A 19,666-nucleotide genomic window follows, 5' to 3' on the forward strand; every position below is an offset into this window, starting at 1 on the left:
AACCCTGTTCAGGTCTTGTTGAGTGTCCAGAGTGGATCCAGAAGGCTGAGGGGGTCATCAGTGGGCCGGGCAGCCCGCAGACCCTGCCCGTTATGGGCCTGCAGAAAGTTCTGCTTGCTCATCCGCTGCTTTCCTCTCAAGGAGCTGTCCAGAGAGAAGGCCTCAGGAGTTAGGGAGGCCAGCAGCTCCAGGGAGGAGGAGGGGGGCCCCAGGCTGGGGACCTCAGGTACTGGCTGCTCCTCCTCAGGCGGAGGAGCCTCAGGCAGGGGTGAAGAGAGAGGGGGTGGGGAGGAGGATGGGAGCTGGGTGGACTCTGGGAGGCTGGGTGGCGGCAGGCCTGGGGGCTCTACAGGGCCTGGCAGGCCGGCAGCCGGGAAATCCAAGCCCCCGGGAGGCCGGATGCTGAGCTTGGCGATAGTGGCCTGGATGGAGCTGATGGGCACATCCCCACCGAGAACCAGGTCCTGGGAGTCCTGAGGAAGGTGATTCTGAGGAGACAAGAGTGGGTGAAGATGGGAGTCCACGAGGCAGTGTCAGTCCCAGCAGCCCCCAGGGGCTCCCTCCCTCACCTTCTGGGTGACACTGGTGCCAGCCGAGGGCTTGCACGGAAGGGGCATGCCGTGGCGCTGCAGGACCTGCTCCACGTGTTTCACCACCGCCTCATGGCAGAACCTGAGATGCAGCTGCAGGGGCGCATTGGGCCCGGTCAGCCGGGCAGGGCCCGTCACCCAGGATGGAGGGCCCATCCCACCTCCCGCCTGGGCCCTCACCTTCTCCTGCAGCATGTGTTTCCTCTGCTGCCGCATGCGCCGCACCAGCCGAGGCAGCTCAGGGATCCCACTTCCAGCCTCCACCTCCTGCACAGCCGCGTAGAGCAGCGCGAAGGCTCCTGTGCGGCCCACCCCGGAGCTGCAGCAGGAAGGGGCTGTGAGGCCAGCCCAGGAGCCCCCAGAGGAGGGCCGCTCGGGAGCTACCCACACCTACCTGCAGTGGACGACGACAGGCGTGTGCAGGGGGCGCTGATGCAGGTAATGAGCGTGCACCTCCTGGATGAAGTGCAGCAGGTTGCCGGGGCTGTCCGGCAGGCCTCTGCAGGGTGGGGCGGCGTCTCTGAGTCAAACCTGCTCCGAGGCCGCACCACCCTCCCAGCCCCCCAACCACCGCCCAGGGCAGCAGACGCACAACTCTGGCCATGTGGGGAAGTGGAGGTGCACGAGCGAGCGCTTGAGGCTCTGGTCCCGGAACTGCAGGCTCAGCACCCGCTCCACATGGGTCTCGGTGGTGCGAACACTGCTCAGGGCCAAGCTCAGGGCACCGTGCACCATGGGCTGGCCCCTCTCGGTAGGGAAGTAGCGAGCCACCTTTTGCTGAAGGACAAACAGGGCAGTTAGGGCTGGTTTTCCAGTTTCCCTGCTGGGCACCCACCCAACCTCTCCCTCTCACCTTTTCCACCTCAGCCTCGGACACGAGCATGACAATGACTGACACTTTCTGCTCATGCACCATGAGCCAGAAGTCGGCAGCTGTGCCAGGCAGGGGGGCCTGGGTGGCCACCAAAGGTGGGCAGTACGGTGAGAGCCCCTCCACGCGGCTGGCGTTGATGTAGTCGTCCTTGCCCGAGCGCAGCACCACACGGTTGCTGTCGTAGGGCATGACATCCTGGTGCCGGTTCTTCAGTGAGTAGCAGCGGGCGATGGCGATGGAACGGCCACGGGCATCGTGCTCCTGTGCGTCTTGTAGCTCCCGCCAGATAGCGTCCAGAGCCCCCGCGTCGCCCAGCTGGCCCCGAAAGGCCTCCAGCTCCTGCTGCAACTGCTGCAGCCTCTCCGGGTGCTCATAGGGGTCCTGCTCGATCAGCCGCAGGGCCTGTGGCCGCCGGCCCTCAGCCGCATCCACCTTAGTAGGCTGCAGCAGGGGCTGCCCACCCCCAGGAGGCTGAGCGCCTCCATGCTGACTCTCAGGGCTGGAGGAGAGCAGATCTGCACTCGCAGCACCTCGGCACAGACACACGGCTGGCTCTGCTGCAGGGGGCCGAGGAGGGGCGGGGCCGGGCCCCGGTGATGGGGCAGGTGAAGGCACCAGGTGGGGAGTGGGGGCAGGCTGGCTGGCAGGCGGAGGGCCTCGAATGGGGAGTGCGGGGGCCTGGGGGCCCAGGGGCCTGGGGGAAGGGGCAGGACCATATGCCAGGGTGGGATGGGGAGGCTGAGGGGGCCCAGGGCTGGGGAAAGGCAGCACCCCTGAGTGGGGGGGCAGAGGGTCCTGAGAGGGGCCTGGGTAGAGCTGGGTATGCAGGGTGGGCGGTGGCTGCCCCAGGACACCAGGCTGAGGGGCAAAGGGATAGGGGGTCTGTGGGGGTACCAGTCCTGAAGGCTGGGGTGGGAAGAGGTGCGGATGCTGGAGTGGAAGGGGCTGCTGGGGAGGCTGGGGCCCAAACACTGCTCGTGTGGGATGAGGCTGGGGCCCAGTCCTCGGGGCTGAAAAACCTGTGGGCATCCCAGGAGAAAAGTGGTGCTGGGCTGGGGGAGCTGCGAGGGGTGGCTTGGCCCCCATCGGGTAGGTATAGGGCACGGGCAGTGGCTGGGGGGGCGGCCCCGGAAAGCGGGGCCGGGGAGGAGCAGGGGCAGGGTTTGGCCGTGGTGCCGTGTGGCTGGAGATGGGGGCCTGGACGCTATCTACTGTGGTGGTGGCTGGCCGAATCCCCACAGCCAACTCAGGGCCCGAGAACTGGGGAGGTGGGGCTGAGGGCAGGCCTGCAGCTGGTGGGGTGGGCCCGGGCCCCACCCCCCCATAGGGACTGCTCACCATGCCATGCTGCGGCGAGGATCGCGGCACAAGGCCCAGCTCTGGTGTGTAGGCCCCGGCTGTGTAGAGAGCAGGTCCAGGTGCCATGGCCACCACAGGGTGCCCTAGGGCCTGGGGGGCCCTGGGCTGCAACATCTGAGCAGGACCCGAGTAGGTACCAGGCGGTAAGGCGCCTGAGAGATAGTGGGGTCCTGGGCCTGCAGAGCTGGGGAAGGGGCCGGGGGGGAAGTGGAGTGGGGCAGCGGCCCCCAGGAAGGTGTCGGGGGGCAGGCTGCGCAGCTCCTCAGGCAGGTCCCCGGCCTCCACTGCCTCGCCCTCCTCCCTGCGGGGCAGCAGCGGCTTTGGGGCCGTGGGCCGTGGCGGCGGCTTCTTCTTCAGCTCCCTGTAGGACGAGGTAGGGAAGAAGCGGAGCCACACCATCCCCTCAGCCCGACCTCGGTCTCGGCTGCAGCCGCACCCCGGCCCCAGGGCCACACTCACCTGTCCAGGAGCTGCTGGCGGGCTGCCTCACGGGCCTGGCAGGTGGACTGTGCCCGTTCGAGGAGAGCAGCCACCTTGCTCTCCAGGTCTGCATAGAAGTCCTTGCCCTCCTGGGACTTCTTCATCAGGTCCTCATAGGCTTCATAGGAGGCCACCAGGGTCTGCAGCGTGGAGTTCCACCTGGCGGGCAGAAGGGCCGGCAGGAGGTGAGTAGCTGGAGCCCAGCTCTGGGCAGGACTGGGTAGAGGCACAGGGCCAGACACTGACTTTTGGTCCAGTTCACCGAGCACCCGCCGCACAGATGCGTACTGCACGTTGGCCTCTGTCAGTGCCCGGAGAATGTTGTCCTGGGCGGCCAGGTTCTGCTCCAGGTACACCCTCAGCTGATCATACTTCTTCAGCTGCTCCTCAAACAGCTTCTAAGGGAGTGTGTTGGGGGGTGGAGGACAGACACTCAGGGCCTCACCACCTAAGGGTGGAGCCTAGAGTCAGCCCCTGCATACTGCTCACCCAGCCCCACCTTTATCTCTGAGTGGTCTGTGGTAACCAGTGACGCCGTGATGTCATCCTTCTGGATAAGCTCACGCAGCTGCTGTTCCAGGGACACACGCTGGTCCCGCATCTCCTGCACCTTGGCCAGGATGCGCTTCAGGTTCTGCAGCACTGCCTTGTCCTCTGGGAGCGGCAGTGGTCAGTGAGGCCAGAGAAAACCCCAGCGCCAAGCCTCTCTCCACGGGGACAGGAAGGGGGCTCACCTGGGGTGAGGGCTGGCGTGGGCAGGGCAGCCCGGACCTGGTCCAGAGGCCCACTGAGCAGGCGCAGGTTGCCAACATGCAGATTCATGGCACGGTGTAGCTCGCTGTTGGTGAAGGAGGCCTTCTCGTGGACCTCCATGTACTTGGCCCATTCTCGCCTCACCTCTGCCAGCTCGGCCTTGGAGATAGCCGTGCCGGCCCCTGCCTGGCTCACTGCCTCCTGCATCTTCTGCTCTAGCAGCTCATCCTCCTCCAGCAGGTCCCTGATGTCCTTCAGGGAGGCCTCCACATCCGTGAACACACCTGACAGCACTGGGGGCATGTTTAGAGGAGGCGGGGTCAGCTCCTGTGGCAGGCAGACCAGGCATCCAATCTGGCCCACCCCCAGGAGGCAGAACCGCCCCCTCAGTCAGGCTTGTGTACAGCCCAGTGCTGGCTGAGACAGACAGAGGGCACACAGGGTGCGGTAGTTCACTGAAGTGTGCAGCGGGTGCTCTGACGGGTGCTGGGAGAGGTGAAAGCCTCTATCCTCGGTCAACAAGGGACAGAGCAGGCCGCAGCAGATGACTCCCACGCTCCCGCCCTCCACCTGCTCTTCTCCTCCTCACTCACCTTGCATGGACTGGACGAGGTTCCTGACGGTGTCGGGCCGGACGCTGAGAGCCGCGCACTTCTCCATGAGCTGGGGTGGGATGTGGCTGTAGGCATCAAGGTTGTCCACGGTCTCAGGATCCAGCTGCATTGAATCCATGAACTGGCTGTTGAGGGGCAACGGGACCAGATGGGTGCTGGCTCAACCCCTCAGCTACACAAGAAGCCCACTAGGGCAAGCTCCCACCACTGAAGCAAGGTCTGAGGTCCTAGCAGACAACAAATCAGCATCCCAACTGCCACCACAGAACATGCCCAGGGCACTGCTGAAAACAGTGGGACATCCTCCTCTCAAGATGCGTGACTCTCAACTTACAAATCTAGCATACAAGACCCTGGGCAGGGAGGACGCAGCCAGGAGGCCTGCTGGTGCCAACAGACCTTTCATTTACTCCTCTTCCTGTCGCAGGCAGCACTGGGGACCCCACAGAGGTCTGGTGTGTACCCTCCATGCCTCCCACCCAAGCCCTGCACTTACTCCAGGACCTCATTCTTGTCCTCAATCTTGGCCATCATCTCCCGAAGCAGCTTGGCCTTCTCCTCACTGCAGGAGAAGTGACAGCAATTTGCTGGACGCCCATGTCTGCTGAGATATTCCAACCCGCCCTGGGCTAATAGGGCCTGCCTATCCTGCCCACCTGTACAGCGACGAGGCTTCATGGGCAGCCATGGGTACCAGTTTGGTGAAGATGTCAGGGCCCGTAACAGCTGGGTCTGTGGGGTTCACTGGTAAGGGCTTCACCAAGGGGGCACCTGGGAGGGGTGAGGAAGAATCGTGGAGACCAGGCCCACTCGAACCTCGACTGCCTCTCTTCTGTCCCATCTTCATCCCCTACCCCGATCCTCGGCCTCCCCTCAGCTTCAGACCTTTTACAGGCTGAAGGGTGTCCAGTGCTGGGACAGCCTCGTGGTAGATGAAATCATTGTCCTTCTTGGCAGAATTGTATCTGGGGGTCAGGAGAAGGAGGAATGGGGAGTCTTGAGTGATCAGCAGGGATCCAGGACCTAGCCTCCCACATGGGCCACTACTCTCTGGCCCTGGTGGCTTCCTCCCAACAAAAAGGAACCAGGGCCACCCCGAACCCCAGAAACTCACTTTCCCCCAATGACGTCCATAGTGAAGCGAAGTGCGTCTTGCACAGTGTCAGGCTGGCCCTGTAGGGTAGGGATGGGGGTGCTCAGTGCCAACCACAGCCAGTGCCAGGACACCCCTCAGCCCCAGCAGGCTTGCTCCTTGTCTTCCCAGGCTCCGAGGGGCAGCCAGGCTCTTCCTCATCTTTACCTTGGCCAGCTTGATGGCTTCATTGAGCTTGTCCAGGGCACTCTGGAAGTATGCGACCTGCGGGGGACAGAGACCAGTCCGTCCTTCCCTGCTTGGACCCTACTCCTTCTGCCACCCCAACCCCCACCGAGCCTGTGTGGCCATCAGGTGACCCATCAGAAGACAAGGAGCTGAGGAGGTAGCCACGCGCCAGCCCAGCCAACAGCACCACGCTTAGCATCTACCTTCCAGCTCCACCCCACAGCCTACATCTCCCACCAACATCCCCTGAGGGGAGCCTGCTGCGCCTCCTCCGTCCCCTGGGGATGAAGGCTGCACAGATGGGACAACACATGAGGAACACCAGGTCTACAGCGGTGGGGGGGGAGGGGGGCAGCCAGGGATGTGGGGGTGAGAGACAGAAGAAGGGTCCCCACGAGGATCTGACTAACAAGGCTAGGACCAGTCCAGAGTCCCCTCCTTGCCACGGCTCACTCACCCGCTCTCCGAACTTCTGCTGCTCCTCAGCCTGCTTCCCCATGTGCAACTGGGAAAGAAGAGATGTCACTACTTACTTCCTGAGCTATGGCAACTCAGCCCAGCCCAGCCCTGGTGGCCACGGTGCCCTCACATGAGCCACAGCCGCAAAGTAGTAGATCTTCATCTGTACCAGCTTCTTCCAGTCCTTCTGGATCCGGCCCAGCAGTGAGGCGGTATCGGGGTTCTCCAAGGCCCGGCACGCCTCCTTGTAGTAATCCACCACCTAGAAGCCAGGACAGGGCTATAGTTGGGGATCGGGAGTAAACCAAAAGCCTGGCATCAGTCCCTTGTGGGCCACCGTCTATCCCTGTCCCTACCTGTGCACTGATGCGAGCCACCAGAAAGCTCTTCCTGTTGTCCAACATGGACTTCTCCAGAAGGCACTCCTGAGCCTGGCCCTGGAAGAGCAGATGGAGATGCACTCCATTCCTCACCGGCACAGACCACACGGATGCCCTCTCCGCCCAGCCTCCCGCACTCCAAGCAGCACAGCCCTGCTCCTGATCCACCTGGGGCTCAAAAGATCAAAGCCCAGGCCTCTGCTTGTCCCTCACTGCCATGTGCACAGGACCTCTAGGATCCAGCCCTAACCGTGCCCGGCCCTGGATTCAACTCGGCCCCAACAAGGGCGTCTCCTCACCAGCATGAGGTTGACATTGAGAGTGAGGATCTGCCGGCTCATGTCAACGCTGTAGGCATGAGGGAAGTGCTCGCGCAGGTAGGCAAAGGCACCTGCTGCGCACTGGAAGTGAGTGCAGGAGACCTTCATGCCCTGGGAGAGAACAGGGGAGGATGCCAGAAGCAGAGCCGCAGAGCTGCCGGTGTCCACTCCACGGGCAGGATTCACACTCTGGAGGCTGACAACACTCAGCACCCCTCCCTGGTTCTGTCCTATGACCCACCCACTGCCCCTACCCTCCTCACCTCCTCAGACATGCGCTTGTCCATGGCCCCCAGCATGGAGTGCAGCGCCCCTGGGGAGGCACAGAACACGGGGTCAGGGCTAGCCTGGGGCTGCTGGTGTCACCCATGATCAGGACAACAGGGGTCTGGGGCAGTTGGTCCAAGGACACCAAAGCTGGAGTAAATGGGGTCTCGGTCTCTGGCTCTGCACCAGGCAGGGATGGGGTGGAAGGGAAGGGGCTCCTGCCATCCACAGCCCTCAGCCTACAAGTCCAGTCTCAGAGCCTCAGGGATTGCCTACACAGGACTCGGGGCTCCCCAGGCTGAGGCTGAGCCATCAGGGTTGACGGCAAGGCCAGTCTAGGCCAGCCTTGTTCTCCTCCTGCTGGAAGCAACCCAAGCCACAAGGGGGGCCGGGATCTGTCCAGTCAGAAGAGAGAGGCCACCCCTCTGGGCCAGAGCACACTAGCAACACCATGTGGCAGCCAGCCTGGCAGAGCCTCTCCCCAGCAGGCTGGCTCCCTGTGGGCCAGAAGAGAGGCACCAGCGGAGCTGTGGGAAGGCAGGGGGAGGGTCAGAATCCAGGTGTCTACCTTCCATCAGCCCACTGCCCTTGTGGCGGCCTGCTGAGCTGAGGTGGGGTGGGGTGGGCAGGGCTGGGAGGTAGGGCCATGGGGAAGGGTTAGGTGGCTCACCAAGGTTGTAGAGAATGCAGGCCTGCTCATACTTGATGTCTTCATGGGCCACAGACTTGCCTGAGAAGATCTCAGTCCTGTGGACAGGTCACCCCAGTCATTTCGAGTGAAGGAGCTGGTGAAGCGACCCGCCACCCCCAGTGTGGTGTCGGATGGGAGGGAAGCCTGGGGAGACCACACCAAGCCACTCCCCATGCTGTGTAGCAAGGAAAAGAAAGCGGGGGGCGGGGGAAGAGGGGCATCCCCACCACCCAGACACCCCCGGGCTGTCCCAGGCAACCTCCAGGCTCCCCCCAGCCCTGCCAGCTCTCACCAGGTGACAGAAACAGCGGCCTCCTGGCCTGAGCCCATGGGGACCCGACTCTGCAGGTAGTGGAGCTGGCCCAGGTACTTGCGGAGGACACTGCAGCCCTCAAAGTCCCGTGGAACACGAACAGCATTCTGGGGGATGGATGGGAGAAGCAGGCCTCCTGTCATTTGGAGTAGAAGACAGGCAGGGCTGTCCACCCACAAATGCCCAGGAAATAATCGGGGCTGGGGGACTGCACAGTCTAAGGGACCCAAAGAAAGCCCGCAGCTACCTGTAGTCATTCAACAACCATTCTACCAGCCAGGACTGTTGGACTGAATCATTCCCACTTCTCCAGGAGGCAGTTTAAAACATGCATTAAAAATTTAAATGTACTTAATGTTTGACTCACAGTTCTGTATCTAAAAATATACAGTAAGAAATCCAGAAAAGCAAATGCTTGGATGAGCATGCAAGGATATTTATCACATTAACAGGGCCAAATACTGGATGCCACCAAAACTTCCATTAAAGAGGATTAAATAAATTATGTCAAGGCTACCCACAAAAGAGAATACTCTGCAGCCGTGAAAACTGAAGACAAGGATCTCTACTGATATGTTAAGACGTCCATAACACATTTATTGTTGGGGAGAAAAAAGCATGTAACAGATGAGCAACATAATTTCATTTTTATAAAATCATATGGAAATTGATATCAACTAGGTATATAAACAGAGAGAAAAAAATCTAGACAGCTAAGTGATTATCCCTGGATAGTAGGGTTTAAGTAATTTATCTTATCCTATACATGCATACAGAGACATATTTGATTCTTTATAGTGCTTATGTATTCTTTTATATGAACAATTTTCAATTTTTATAGTAAGCAATAAAGCTAGTCCCATTTGGGGAAAAAACAAAACAAAGTGAACCCTCTGCTCAAACAAACGGAAGAAGAGACAGTATGTCCTCCAAGAAGCAGGTGCACAAAGAGTGGAGGGGCTAGAATCGCTGTGCATACCCTAACCCCACCTGCTGGAGCGACCAGAGAGCCCCACACCAGGGTTCCAGCAGCCGAGGGGCCCACTAGAGAGCTACTGGGCACCAGCTAGAAGAAATCCTCTAGGGGACTTCCCTGGTGGTGCAGTGGTTCAGACTCCACGCTCCCAATGCAGGGGTTGGGGGCACAGGTTCCATCCCTGGTGGGGGAACTAAGATCCTGCATGCTGCTCAGCACACCGTCCCCCCCCCAACCAAAAAAAAAAAAAAAAAACCTCTAGGACAAGACACTCCAGAGCTGGGCTCTGAGCCTTCTGTCTGGGATGCTCAGAAGGGATGCAGATACCCTGTGGGACATCAGAGGAGGAAGAGTCTAGCACTGGTCCACTCAACACCACTTCACAGCAGTGTCTTGGGGGACCATCTCCCCTCTGGGCCTCAGTCTCCTCTTTCAACAGGAATGCTAAGCTCCCTCTCTGCCCTCTACAATGCCCACTGCAAGGATAAGGCGTGTCACAGCCATACTGCTGAGGTGCCACCTCGAGGGGCCTATCCCACAGGCCAAGGCTTCTCATATAGTCATTCTTACCACTCCCCTCCCCATCATACTTCCACGATAATGAAATGGCACTTAACGTTTTCCATTTTTTAAAGTGGAGCCACATCCTAAGCAGTTAACATCTCTAAAATAATAGGTATGATGTGCTAGCTACACATTTTTAAAATACTAAAGAATATACAAAAAAATTTAAAAATGTTTGTCTTTGTACTTCCTAAAACCATCTTTGGGAAACAAGGGAAGCAACCCTCCCTCCAGGTCATGGAGATTCACCTGCACCCTTTAATCCAACCAAGAATGCAGCTGCTTCTTGTCCCACCCTGGCCTGTCACACTCTGAGGAACTGCATGTGGTAGGAGCAGAACAGAACAGGGGAGTCTGAAAACAAGCCCGGCCGCCACACCACACCCACTCCCCCACCCTCCAACAACCCCCTCACCACCTCTGTCAGTTTAATTCCCTGTGATCACAGAACCAAAAATTTATTCCAGAGTAACTGAAAAGTCTTCTTAAAGAATTACTTCAGGGCTTCCCTGGTGGCACAGTGGTTAAGAATCCGCCTGCCAATGCAGGGGACACGGTTTCGAGCCCTGGCCTGGGAAGATCCCACATGCCGCGGAGCAACTAAGCCCGTGTGCCACATCTACTGAGCGTGCGCTCTAGAGCCCGCAAGCCACAACTACCGAGCCCACGTGCCACAACTACTGAAGCCCACGTGCCTAGAGCCCATGCTCTGCAACAAGAGAAGCCACCGCAATGAGAAGCCCGCGCACCGCAACAAAGAGTAGCCCCCGCTCACCATAACTAGAGAAACCCAGCGCACAGCAACGAAGACCCAACTCAGCCAAAAATTCAATATAAAAATAAATAAATAAATAAAATTTTAAAAAAAGAATTACTTCAGGCCCAGTTTTACAGATGAGGAAACTGAGGCCCAGATCAGGAAAAGAGAATTGCCTACAGATTTCCAGATTATATCCACCTTCCATTTCCACTGCAAATCAATGAGTTATGGTAAAAGGTTAACTTGACTTATGCTGTCTCTGCTTTCTACATCTCTGTGCTTTCATAAATCTCCTGTAATTCACTAAAAACTGGACCAGTGTTCTAAAACGTCTGTAATAGTTCATTTAGTTACTCTATTTTATTTTCACTTTATACATTGCTGAATCTGGGAGTTTTCTTGATCTGATAATTTTTTTTTCACTGAAATAATTATTATCAGCGTTCTATGTAAGAAAGTTTGTTCTGTGGTTTCACTGAAGAAACACTGACCTAGTCCAACTCCCACACTCTTTCAATGAGTAACTCAAGCCCCAGGAAGGGGAAAGTGACTATCCCAATGTCCTTCTGTGAGCTGTCTGTGCTGGGAACAGCCTCAGATCTGGAGCATTCTTGGGGTTGGCTCTCTCCAGCCCACTGCTGTGTGCAGGCTGCCTGCCTCAGAAGAGGCTTTGGAGCTGGGTGACAATGCTCCCTCGAGGGTGTTGTGTGTGCACGTGCACCTGTGTGCACAAAGCAATGGTAGTCTGAGGGGTTAAGATTATCTTTTTTTTTTAAATTTAATTTACACGGAGTATTCTGGGAAGGTAGCAGAGTAGGAAGCACCAGAAATCTGGCTCCCCACATAGACAACAAATGCACTGGCAGCATCTGTCTGATGTAACTGTTCTAGAACTCCTGGAGTCTACTGAGGACTTGCAAATGTGCAGAGGAATGTTTGGATAAATTTTGGTGAATTTCAGCCCTTAGCACAATCGCAGCTACCCAGTGCCCATCCCTGTGCAGGCAGCCTTGCATGTGTTCCTGGAGCAGCTTGCGCACACAGCCTGTGGGAGCCAGGGTTGGCAATGAGGACGCTGTCCTCCAAATATCAGGGATCTGCTCTGATCAGGGCTGATCGCGCTGCTTCTGATCTCAGAGGTGCAAAGAGGCGGCGGACACTGTTGTTACACCTCCCCCTGCTGTTGCACTCCCCCTCTGGCTGAAGTGACTTCAAGGGGATTTAAAGCACCAGTGCTTCTCCCCCCCTCATCCCTTCATTTTTCTCTTTTTCTCCTTTTGGGAGCCAGATATTGAGGACTATTGGATTCAAAAGCAACCACATATTCAGAGGAAGTTAGACAGTCATCATGCATACCCAGGGGAAGGCAAAGGCTCAAAAAAGACCTGAGAAGACTTTAAGTCCACACCTCAGACTGATTCTTGGCACAGAGACAGCCTACAACATTCCAAACAAACAAACAGCAAACTCTGGGAAAAGGGGAGATTCTGATTTCCAGAGTCACCACATCATTAGATTTAAATGTCCGGTTTTCAACAAGAATACAAGACATATAAAGAAATAGGAAAATATGACTCATTTAAAGGGACAAAAACAAACAAACAAACTGTTCCTGAAAAAGATGTGATGACAGCTCTACTAGATAAACAACTGTCTTAAAGATACTCAAAGAACTAAAGGAAGATGCGGAAAAACGTCAAGAAAACGACATAGAGAACAAAATGGAAATATCAACGAGACAGAAAACTTAAAAAGAAACCAAAAAGAAATTCTGAAGCTGTAAAGTACAATAACTGAGTTGAAAAATTCACTAGAGTGATTCAAAGGCAGATTTGAGTAGGTAAATGAAACCATCAGTGAAATCAAAGGACAATTGAGGGGACTTCCCTGGTGGTCCAGTGGGTAAGACTCTGCGCTCTCAATGCCGGGGGGCCTGGGTTTGATCCCTGGTCGGGGAACTAGATTCTGCATGCAAGCCACAACTAAGAGTTCACATGCCACAACTAAGAAGCCCACATGCCACAACTAAGAGTCCGCAAGTGGCAACTAAGACCTGGCACAGCCTAAATATTTTTTTTAAAAAAAGTCTAGGACAACTGCAATTATCAAGTCTAAGGAACAGAAAGAAAAATTATTGAAGTGAACAGAGCCTAAGGGACCCATGAGACACCATCAAACAGATCAACATACACATTGTGGAAGTCCCAGAAGAAGAGAGAAAGGGGCAGAGAGAATATGTGAAGAAATAATGGCAAAAAATTTTCCAAATTTGACTAAAGACATGAAATATAAACATCCAAGAAGCTTAATGAACTTTAAGTAAAATGAACTCAGAGACCCACACCAGGAAAAAATTATAATCAAACTGTTGAAAGACAAAGAGAACCTGGGAAGCAGCACAAGAGAAGTGACTCATCAAATACAAGGAATCCTCAATGGGATTATCAGCAGATTTCTCATCAGAAACTTTGGAGAACTGAAGGCAGTAGGTTGATATATTCCAAGTGCTAAAAGAAAAACACTGTCAACCAAAAATCCTATATCTGGCAAAACTGAGGAGAAATCAAAAGACATTCCCATCTAAACAAAAACTGAGGGAATTCACCACCACTAGATCTGCCCTACAAGAAATGCTAAAAGGAGTCCTATAGACTGAAATAAAAGGACACCTGATAGTAACTTGAAGCCATATGAAGAAGTCAAGATCCCAGTAAAGGTACGCTGTACATGGGCAATTATATAAGCTAATATTATTATAACACTGGTGTGTGACTCCACCTTTTGTTTTCTACATAAGAGGCTAATAGTTTTTAAAAATTCAATTTACACACAGTAGTCTTTAAAGAATATATCTTTAGCATATATAAACATACCAATTAATTATCCCTGCTTTGGGGGGAAGATACAATCTCCTACACTTAGAAATTATAAATAAAAATTTTATTTAAATCCTCTTTTGTTATTTAAATAGAAACAGTTGTTTTTAACTACTTTCAAACAGAGTAGCAAATGAGATAATTCACCTTTCTGACAATTTCCTCTTAAGAACAGTGTCACCTTCTTTAAAAGGCAGGTAAGTTCCTCTACTTCAACATAATAAAGGCTATATATGAAAAGCCCAAAGACCTAAATATAAGAGCTGAAACTATAAAACTCTTAGAAGAAATAAAAGGGAAAATCTTCGTGGCATTGAATTTGGCAATGATTTCTTGGATGTGACTTGAAGAGCACAAGCAACAACAAAAAAATTGTAAACTGGACTACATCAAAATTTAAAACTTCTGAGCATCAAAAGGACACAATCAACAAAGTAAAAAGGCAACCCATGGAATGGAAGAAAATACTTGCAAATCATATATCTGATAAGTGGTTAATATCCAGAATATATGAAGAACTCCTACAACTTAACAACAGAAACTCGATTCAAAAATGGATAAAAAGGGACTTCCCTGGTAGCGCAGTGGTTAAGAATCTGCCTGCCAATGCAGGGGACACGGGTTCGATCCCTGGTCTGGGAAGATCCTACATGCCGCGGAGCAACCAAGCCCATGCACCACAACTACAGAGCCTGTGCTCTAGAGCCCGAGAGCCACAACTACTGAGCCCACGTGCCACAACTACTGAAGCCCACGCGCCTGGAGCCCATGTTCTGCAATAAGAGAAGCCACTGCAATGAGAAGCCCACGCACCACAACTAGAGAAAGTCCATGCACAGCAACGAAGACCCAACACAGCCAAAACAAAAATGGATAAAGGGGATCAGAATCAAGATGGTGGAGTAGTAGGACATGGAACGTATCTCTTCCCACAAATACATCAAGAATACGTTTACAGATGGAACAATTCTCACACAACACCTACTGAACACTAGCAGAAGACCTCAAACACCTGAAAGGACAAGAAAGATCGCCACGTAACTGGGTACGGCAAAAGGAAAAAAAAATAAAGAGGAAGCAGATGGGTCCTGCACCCCTAGGAGGGAGCTGAAGGAGAGAGGTTCCCACACCCTGGGAAGTCCCCTCACCAGAGGAAAGATCAGCAGGGACAGAAAAGAAGCTTCCAAGGCTCAGAGAAAGCAACAACCAGTTAGTGGCAGGAAGGACAGCCAGAGATTACACAAATGGGCCGTGCCACTGCCCTGTGCATCCCAGCCTTAGAAGCACCTTTGCTGGTATGGGCAGGGGCTGGGTGCTGGAACGTGGGGTTTAGAGGACAGACCCGGGGAGAGGACTGCTGTTGGCTGCATGGAGACAGCCTAAAGGGGCTGGAGTGTGGAGCACAGCGACCAGGAGTGTTCATGGAAGAAGCCCAGGCTGCCACAGAAGCGAAGTGCCATTGTTATGTGGCGCAGGAAGGGAGAGATGGGGCCACCATTGCAGCCTCTTTCCCCACCCACCAGCTCCTACCTCCATAGGCTCTGGCCGCTGCCCCAGCTCCCTTCTGCCTGGGCAGGCCAATGCACTCCAGCTGCCACCTCAGTTCCCTCCCACCTGGGCAGGCTCACAAGTTCCAGCCACTGCTTCAGTAGCCCTGGGCGCAGACACCAGTGGGTTGCCCACACACAGAGGTGGGGCTGAAATCACAGCTGAGCCCCACGGGCCGTGTGACTTAGGAAGCAGAGATGAAATCTCTCCCTGTGGCTGAACGAACTGCAGATTTACACCTCCGCTGCCAGCTTTGTATATTCAGTGCCTGCAGAACATCTGAACAGAAAACTGGTGCTCCCATGGCTGGGACAGGTCTGGCCTTAGCAGCTGTGGGCATTGTGGGCATGTACACCAGGCGGCTGGGCTGAGCCAGGGTCTGAGCTGCCTCCATAGCACCCATAGAAGGTCCAGGTGCACGAGTACTGCAGTCTTGGGACCTGACTTCTGTGGATCTGCGCTGGTGGCATTGTGAAAACAAAGCCTGAGAGGTACCAGGGAGGACTGCCAGCATACCTACGGTTGAGGTGGGGCCGAGGGCAGTGCCAGTAACAGTGTACTCTGAGAGTCTGCACAATAGCTGAAAGGTGACACAATGGAGCACACTCACAGGTGAACAGCTCAGGAGGGGGAGGAGTACTCAATGGCTCCTCTCCCAGTGGGAGCACCCCAATCCAACCTACCTTGCACCACATACCAGAAATGCAACTCAGAAACGGATCTGGGGGCTGCTACTCCAACAACTGGGGAGCACACCCTGCCCCGGACAAGGCAGTGAAAACCATAGAGCAAAGAGGAGGCCCTGCTCAATATCCAGTGCTGGCTCTGGTCAGCACATCAGTCACACCTCCTATCAAGGGGATGATAGCCAGCATACAGTGAGGAAAGAGGTGGCAGGCATCCATACTAAAAACAGCCCTCACATCCAAAAATATTAAGCCCACACAGGCTACACAGGGATGTTTCCACATAAAAATAGCCCTCCAAGACCACAGTAGATAATTGTTTCTCCTCAACTCGTTCAGCAAGAGAAATATAAGTAAAATGAAGAAGCAGAGGAACCACTCCCAATTAAAAGATCAAGAGAATACCCCTGAAGAACAAACAATGAAGCAGACCTCTTCAGTCTAATAGACACCAAGTTCAAAAAGGAGATAATGAGGGACTTCTCTTGTGGCACAGTGCTTAAGAATCTGCCTGCCAATGCAGGGGACACAGGGAAAATTCCACATGCCGCAGAGCAGCTAAGCCCGTGCACCACAACTACTGAGCCTGCGCTCTAGAGCCCGTGAGCCACAACTACTGAGCCCATGCGCCACAACTACTGAAGCTCATGCAGCTAGAGCCCATGCTCCGCAACAAGAGAAGCCACTGCAATGAGAAGCCCGCACACCACAACAAAGAGTAGCCCCCACTTGCCACAACTAGAGAAAGCCCACACAGCAACGAAGACCCAATGCAGCCAGAACTAAACAAAAATAAAAAAGGAGGGCTTCCCTGGTGGTGCAGTGGTTGAGAGTCCGCCTGCCGATGCAGGGGACATGGGTTCGTGCCCTGGTCCAGGAAGATCCCACATGCCGTGGAGCGACTGGACCTGTGAGCCATGGCCATTGAGCCTGCGCATCTGGAGCCTGTGCTCCGCAACAGGAGAGGCCACAACAATGAGAGGCCCGCATACCGCAAAAAAATAAAAAAATAAAAATTAAAAAGGAGATAATGAAAATACTGAAGGAATTGAGAAAAGCTGTCAACAGAAATGCAGACTACTATAAAAAGGAACTAGAAATTATAAGGAGGAGCCAAGAAAAATTAGTGAATTCATTTGAAGAGATGAAAGCTGGACCAAAGGCTATGAACAGAGGAATGAATAATACAGAACAAATAAGTGATCTAGAAGACAGAATAATGGAAATCACCCAATTAGAACAGCAGACAGAAACCCAAATGACAAAAAATGAAAGCAATATGAGACCTATGGGATAACATAAAGTGGGCCAATCTATGCATAATAGGGATCCCAGAAGAAGAAGAAAGAGAAAAAGGTAATGAAACTGCGTTTGAAGAAATTATGGCTGAAAACTTCCCAAACCTAAAGAAGGAAACATATCCAGATACAGGAAGCACAGAGGGCTCTTAACAAGATAAACCTAAACAGACCTACACCAAGACATATTAAAAAAAGTTAAAGATGAAGAGAAGATTCTAAAGGCAACAAGAGAAAAACAAAGAATTAATTACAAGGGAACCACCATAAGGTTATCAGCTGATTTCTCTACAGAAATGCTGCAGGCTAGAAGGGAGTGGCAAGATATATTCAAAGTCCCAAAATGGAAAAATCTGCAACCTAGGATACTCTACCCAGCAAGATTACCATTTAGAACAGAAAGAGAGATAAAGAATTTCTCAGATAGCAAAAAGTAAAAGAATACAGCAATACTAAACCTATCCTAAAGGAAATATTGTAAGGTCTTCTCTAAGTAGAAAAGTAGAGGGAATTCCCTGGCAGTCCAGTGGTTAGGACTCTGTGCTGCCACTGCAGGGGGCCTGTGTTTGATCCAGGGTCAGTAAAGTAAGATCCCACAGGCTGCATGGCACAGCCAAAAAATAAATAAATACGAAAAGCAGTAAGAATCTACAGGAAAGAGAAAATCATAATTGGAAAGTAAATCATTTAAACAAGAAAGTACACAGATTTTTAAAATAGTAAAAAAATTTTTGTGAAAGCAATGATAACCACAATGAATAGCAAAAGGATAAACATGAAGATGCAAAAGAGGACATCAAAATCATTAAATGTCGGAGAGGAGAGTAAGAAAATGTAGATTTTTTTTACTATAAGGTGTTTGAGCCTATTTGACTACCAGTCTAAAGCAAGTAGATATAGGAAGGAGTTAACATACTTGAAAAACAGGGCAACCACATACAACAGATTCACAGAAAAACAAAAAGAAGAGAAGATAAGCGTAATACAAAAGAAAATCATCAAACCACAAAAGAAAAAAGAAAGGGACAAAGAAGAAATACAAAATCAACGGGAGTGCTCGCTTCGGCAGCCATATACTAAAATTGGAACAATACAGAGAAGATTAGCACAGCCCCTGCACAAGGATGACACGCAAATTCATGAAGCGTTCTATATATTTTTTTGATACAGCCACTATGGAGAACAGTATGGAGGTTCCCTAAAAAACAAAAAATAGAACTACCATACGACCCAGCAATCCCACTACCGGGCATATATCCTGAGAAAACCATAATTCAAAGAGTCATGTACCACAATGTTCACTGCAGCTTTATTTACAATAGCCAGGACATGGAAGCAACCTAAGTGTCCATCAACAGATGAATGGATAAAGAAGATGTGGCACATATATACAATGGAATATTACTCAGCCGTAAAAAGAAATGAAATTGAGTTATTTGTAGTGAGGTGGATGGACCTAGAGTCTGTCATACAGAGTGAAGTAAATCAGAAAGAGGAAAACAAATACCACATGCTAACATATATATATGGAATTTTAAAAAAAGTTATGAAGAACCTAGGGGCAGGACAGGAATAAAGACGCAGATGTAGAGAATGGACTTGAGGGCACGGGGAGGAGGAAGGGTAAGTTGGGACAAAGTGAGAGAGTGGCATGGACTTATATATACACCACCAAATGTAAAATAGATAGCTAGTGGGAAGCAGCCACATAGCACAGGGAGATCAGCTTGGTGCTCTGTGACCACGTAGAGGGATGGGATAGGGAGGGTGGGAGGGAGAGCAAAGAGGGAGGAGATATGAGGGTATATGTATATGTATAGCTGATTCACTTTGTTATAAAGCAGAAACTAACACACCATTGTAAAGCAATTATACTCCAATAAAGATGTAAAAAAATATATAATAAAAATAGAAATAAAAAAAATCAATGGGAAAACAAGGTTTAAAATGGCAATAAATACATACTTATCAATAATTACCTTAAATGTCAATGGACTAAATGCTCCAATCAAAAGATACAGAGTGGCAGACTGGATTAAAAAAATAAGAGCCTACAATATGCTGCCTACAAGAGACCCACTTTGGGGCAAAGGACACACACAGATTAAAAGTGAGGGGATAGAAAAAGACATTTCATGCAAACGGAAATGACAAGAAAGCAGGGGTCACAATACACATATCAGACAAAATAGACTTTAAAACAAAGGCTATAAAGAAAGATAAAGAAGCACACTGTACAATGATAAAAAGATCAACACAAGGAGAGGATATTTCACTTGTCAACATATATGCACCCAACACAGGAACACCCAAATAAATAAAACCCCACTCACATCAATGGACAGATCTTTGAGACAGAAAATCAATAAGGCAACAAAGATCCTAAATAATACAATAGAAAAGTTAAACTTAATTGATATCTTCAGGACATTACATCCAAAAAAACCCAGAATACACATTCTTTTCAAGTGCACATGGAACATTCTGTAGGACTGACCACATACTAGGGCACAAAACAAGCCTCAACAAATTTAATA

The 19,666-nt window shown here is 52.1% G+C and overlaps 1 protein-coding gene and 1 non-coding gene across 2 annotated transcripts in view; one reads left to right on the plus strand and one right to left on the minus strand.

The window, feature by feature from the left end:
• Nucleotides 1-8: 8 nt before the first annotated feature.
• Nucleotides 9-19,666, minus strand: part of PTPN23 (protein tyrosine phosphatase non-receptor type 23) — a 37,741-nt gene continuing 18,083 nt past the window's right edge. Inside the window, exons 3-25 of the mRNA XM_065885110.1 lie at nt 8,401-8,528; nt 8,088-8,164; nt 7,414-7,463; nt 7,130-7,261; nt 6,807-6,887; nt 6,581-6,712; nt 6,449-6,496; nt 5,971-6,027; nt 5,785-5,843; nt 5,556-5,635; nt 5,327-5,441; nt 5,167-5,232; nt 4,650-4,795; nt 4,038-4,349; nt 3,803-3,957; nt 3,550-3,701; nt 3,283-3,462; nt 1,444-3,184; nt 1,183-1,367; nt 985-1,089; nt 771-909; nt 570-683; nt 9-488 (exon numbers count right to left, since the gene is read on the minus strand). Coding sequence (XP_065741182.1) covers nt 9-488; nt 570-683; nt 771-909; nt 985-1,089; nt 1,183-1,367; nt 1,444-3,184; nt 3,283-3,462; nt 3,550-3,701; nt 3,803-3,957; nt 4,038-4,349; nt 4,650-4,795; nt 5,167-5,232; nt 5,327-5,441; nt 5,556-5,635; nt 5,785-5,843; nt 5,971-6,027; nt 6,449-6,496; nt 6,581-6,712; nt 6,807-6,887; nt 7,130-7,261; nt 7,414-7,463; nt 8,088-8,164; nt 8,401-8,528 — 4,734 coding nt within the window. The remainder of the gene's footprint in view (nt 489-569; nt 684-770; nt 910-984; nt 1,090-1,182; nt 1,368-1,443; nt 3,185-3,282; nt 3,463-3,549; nt 3,702-3,802; nt 3,958-4,037; nt 4,350-4,649; nt 4,796-5,166; nt 5,233-5,326; nt 5,442-5,555; nt 5,636-5,784; nt 5,844-5,970; nt 6,028-6,448; nt 6,497-6,580; nt 6,713-6,806; nt 6,888-7,129; nt 7,262-7,413; nt 7,464-8,087; nt 8,165-8,400; nt 8,529-19,666) is intronic.
• LOC136130128 (U6 spliceosomal RNA) lies at nt 18,185-18,288 on the plus strand. The gene has a single exon (XR_010656320.1). It is a non-coding gene; the product is annotated as a U6 spliceosomal RNA (small nuclear RNA).

The sequence above is a fragment of the Phocoena phocoena genome, chromosome 10 (genome assembly GCF_963924675.1).
Source record: "Phocoena phocoena chromosome 10, mPhoPho1.1, whole genome shotgun sequence".
NCBI classification, from domain to species: Eukaryota; Metazoa; Chordata; class Mammalia; order Artiodactyla; family Phocoenidae; genus Phocoena; species Phocoena phocoena.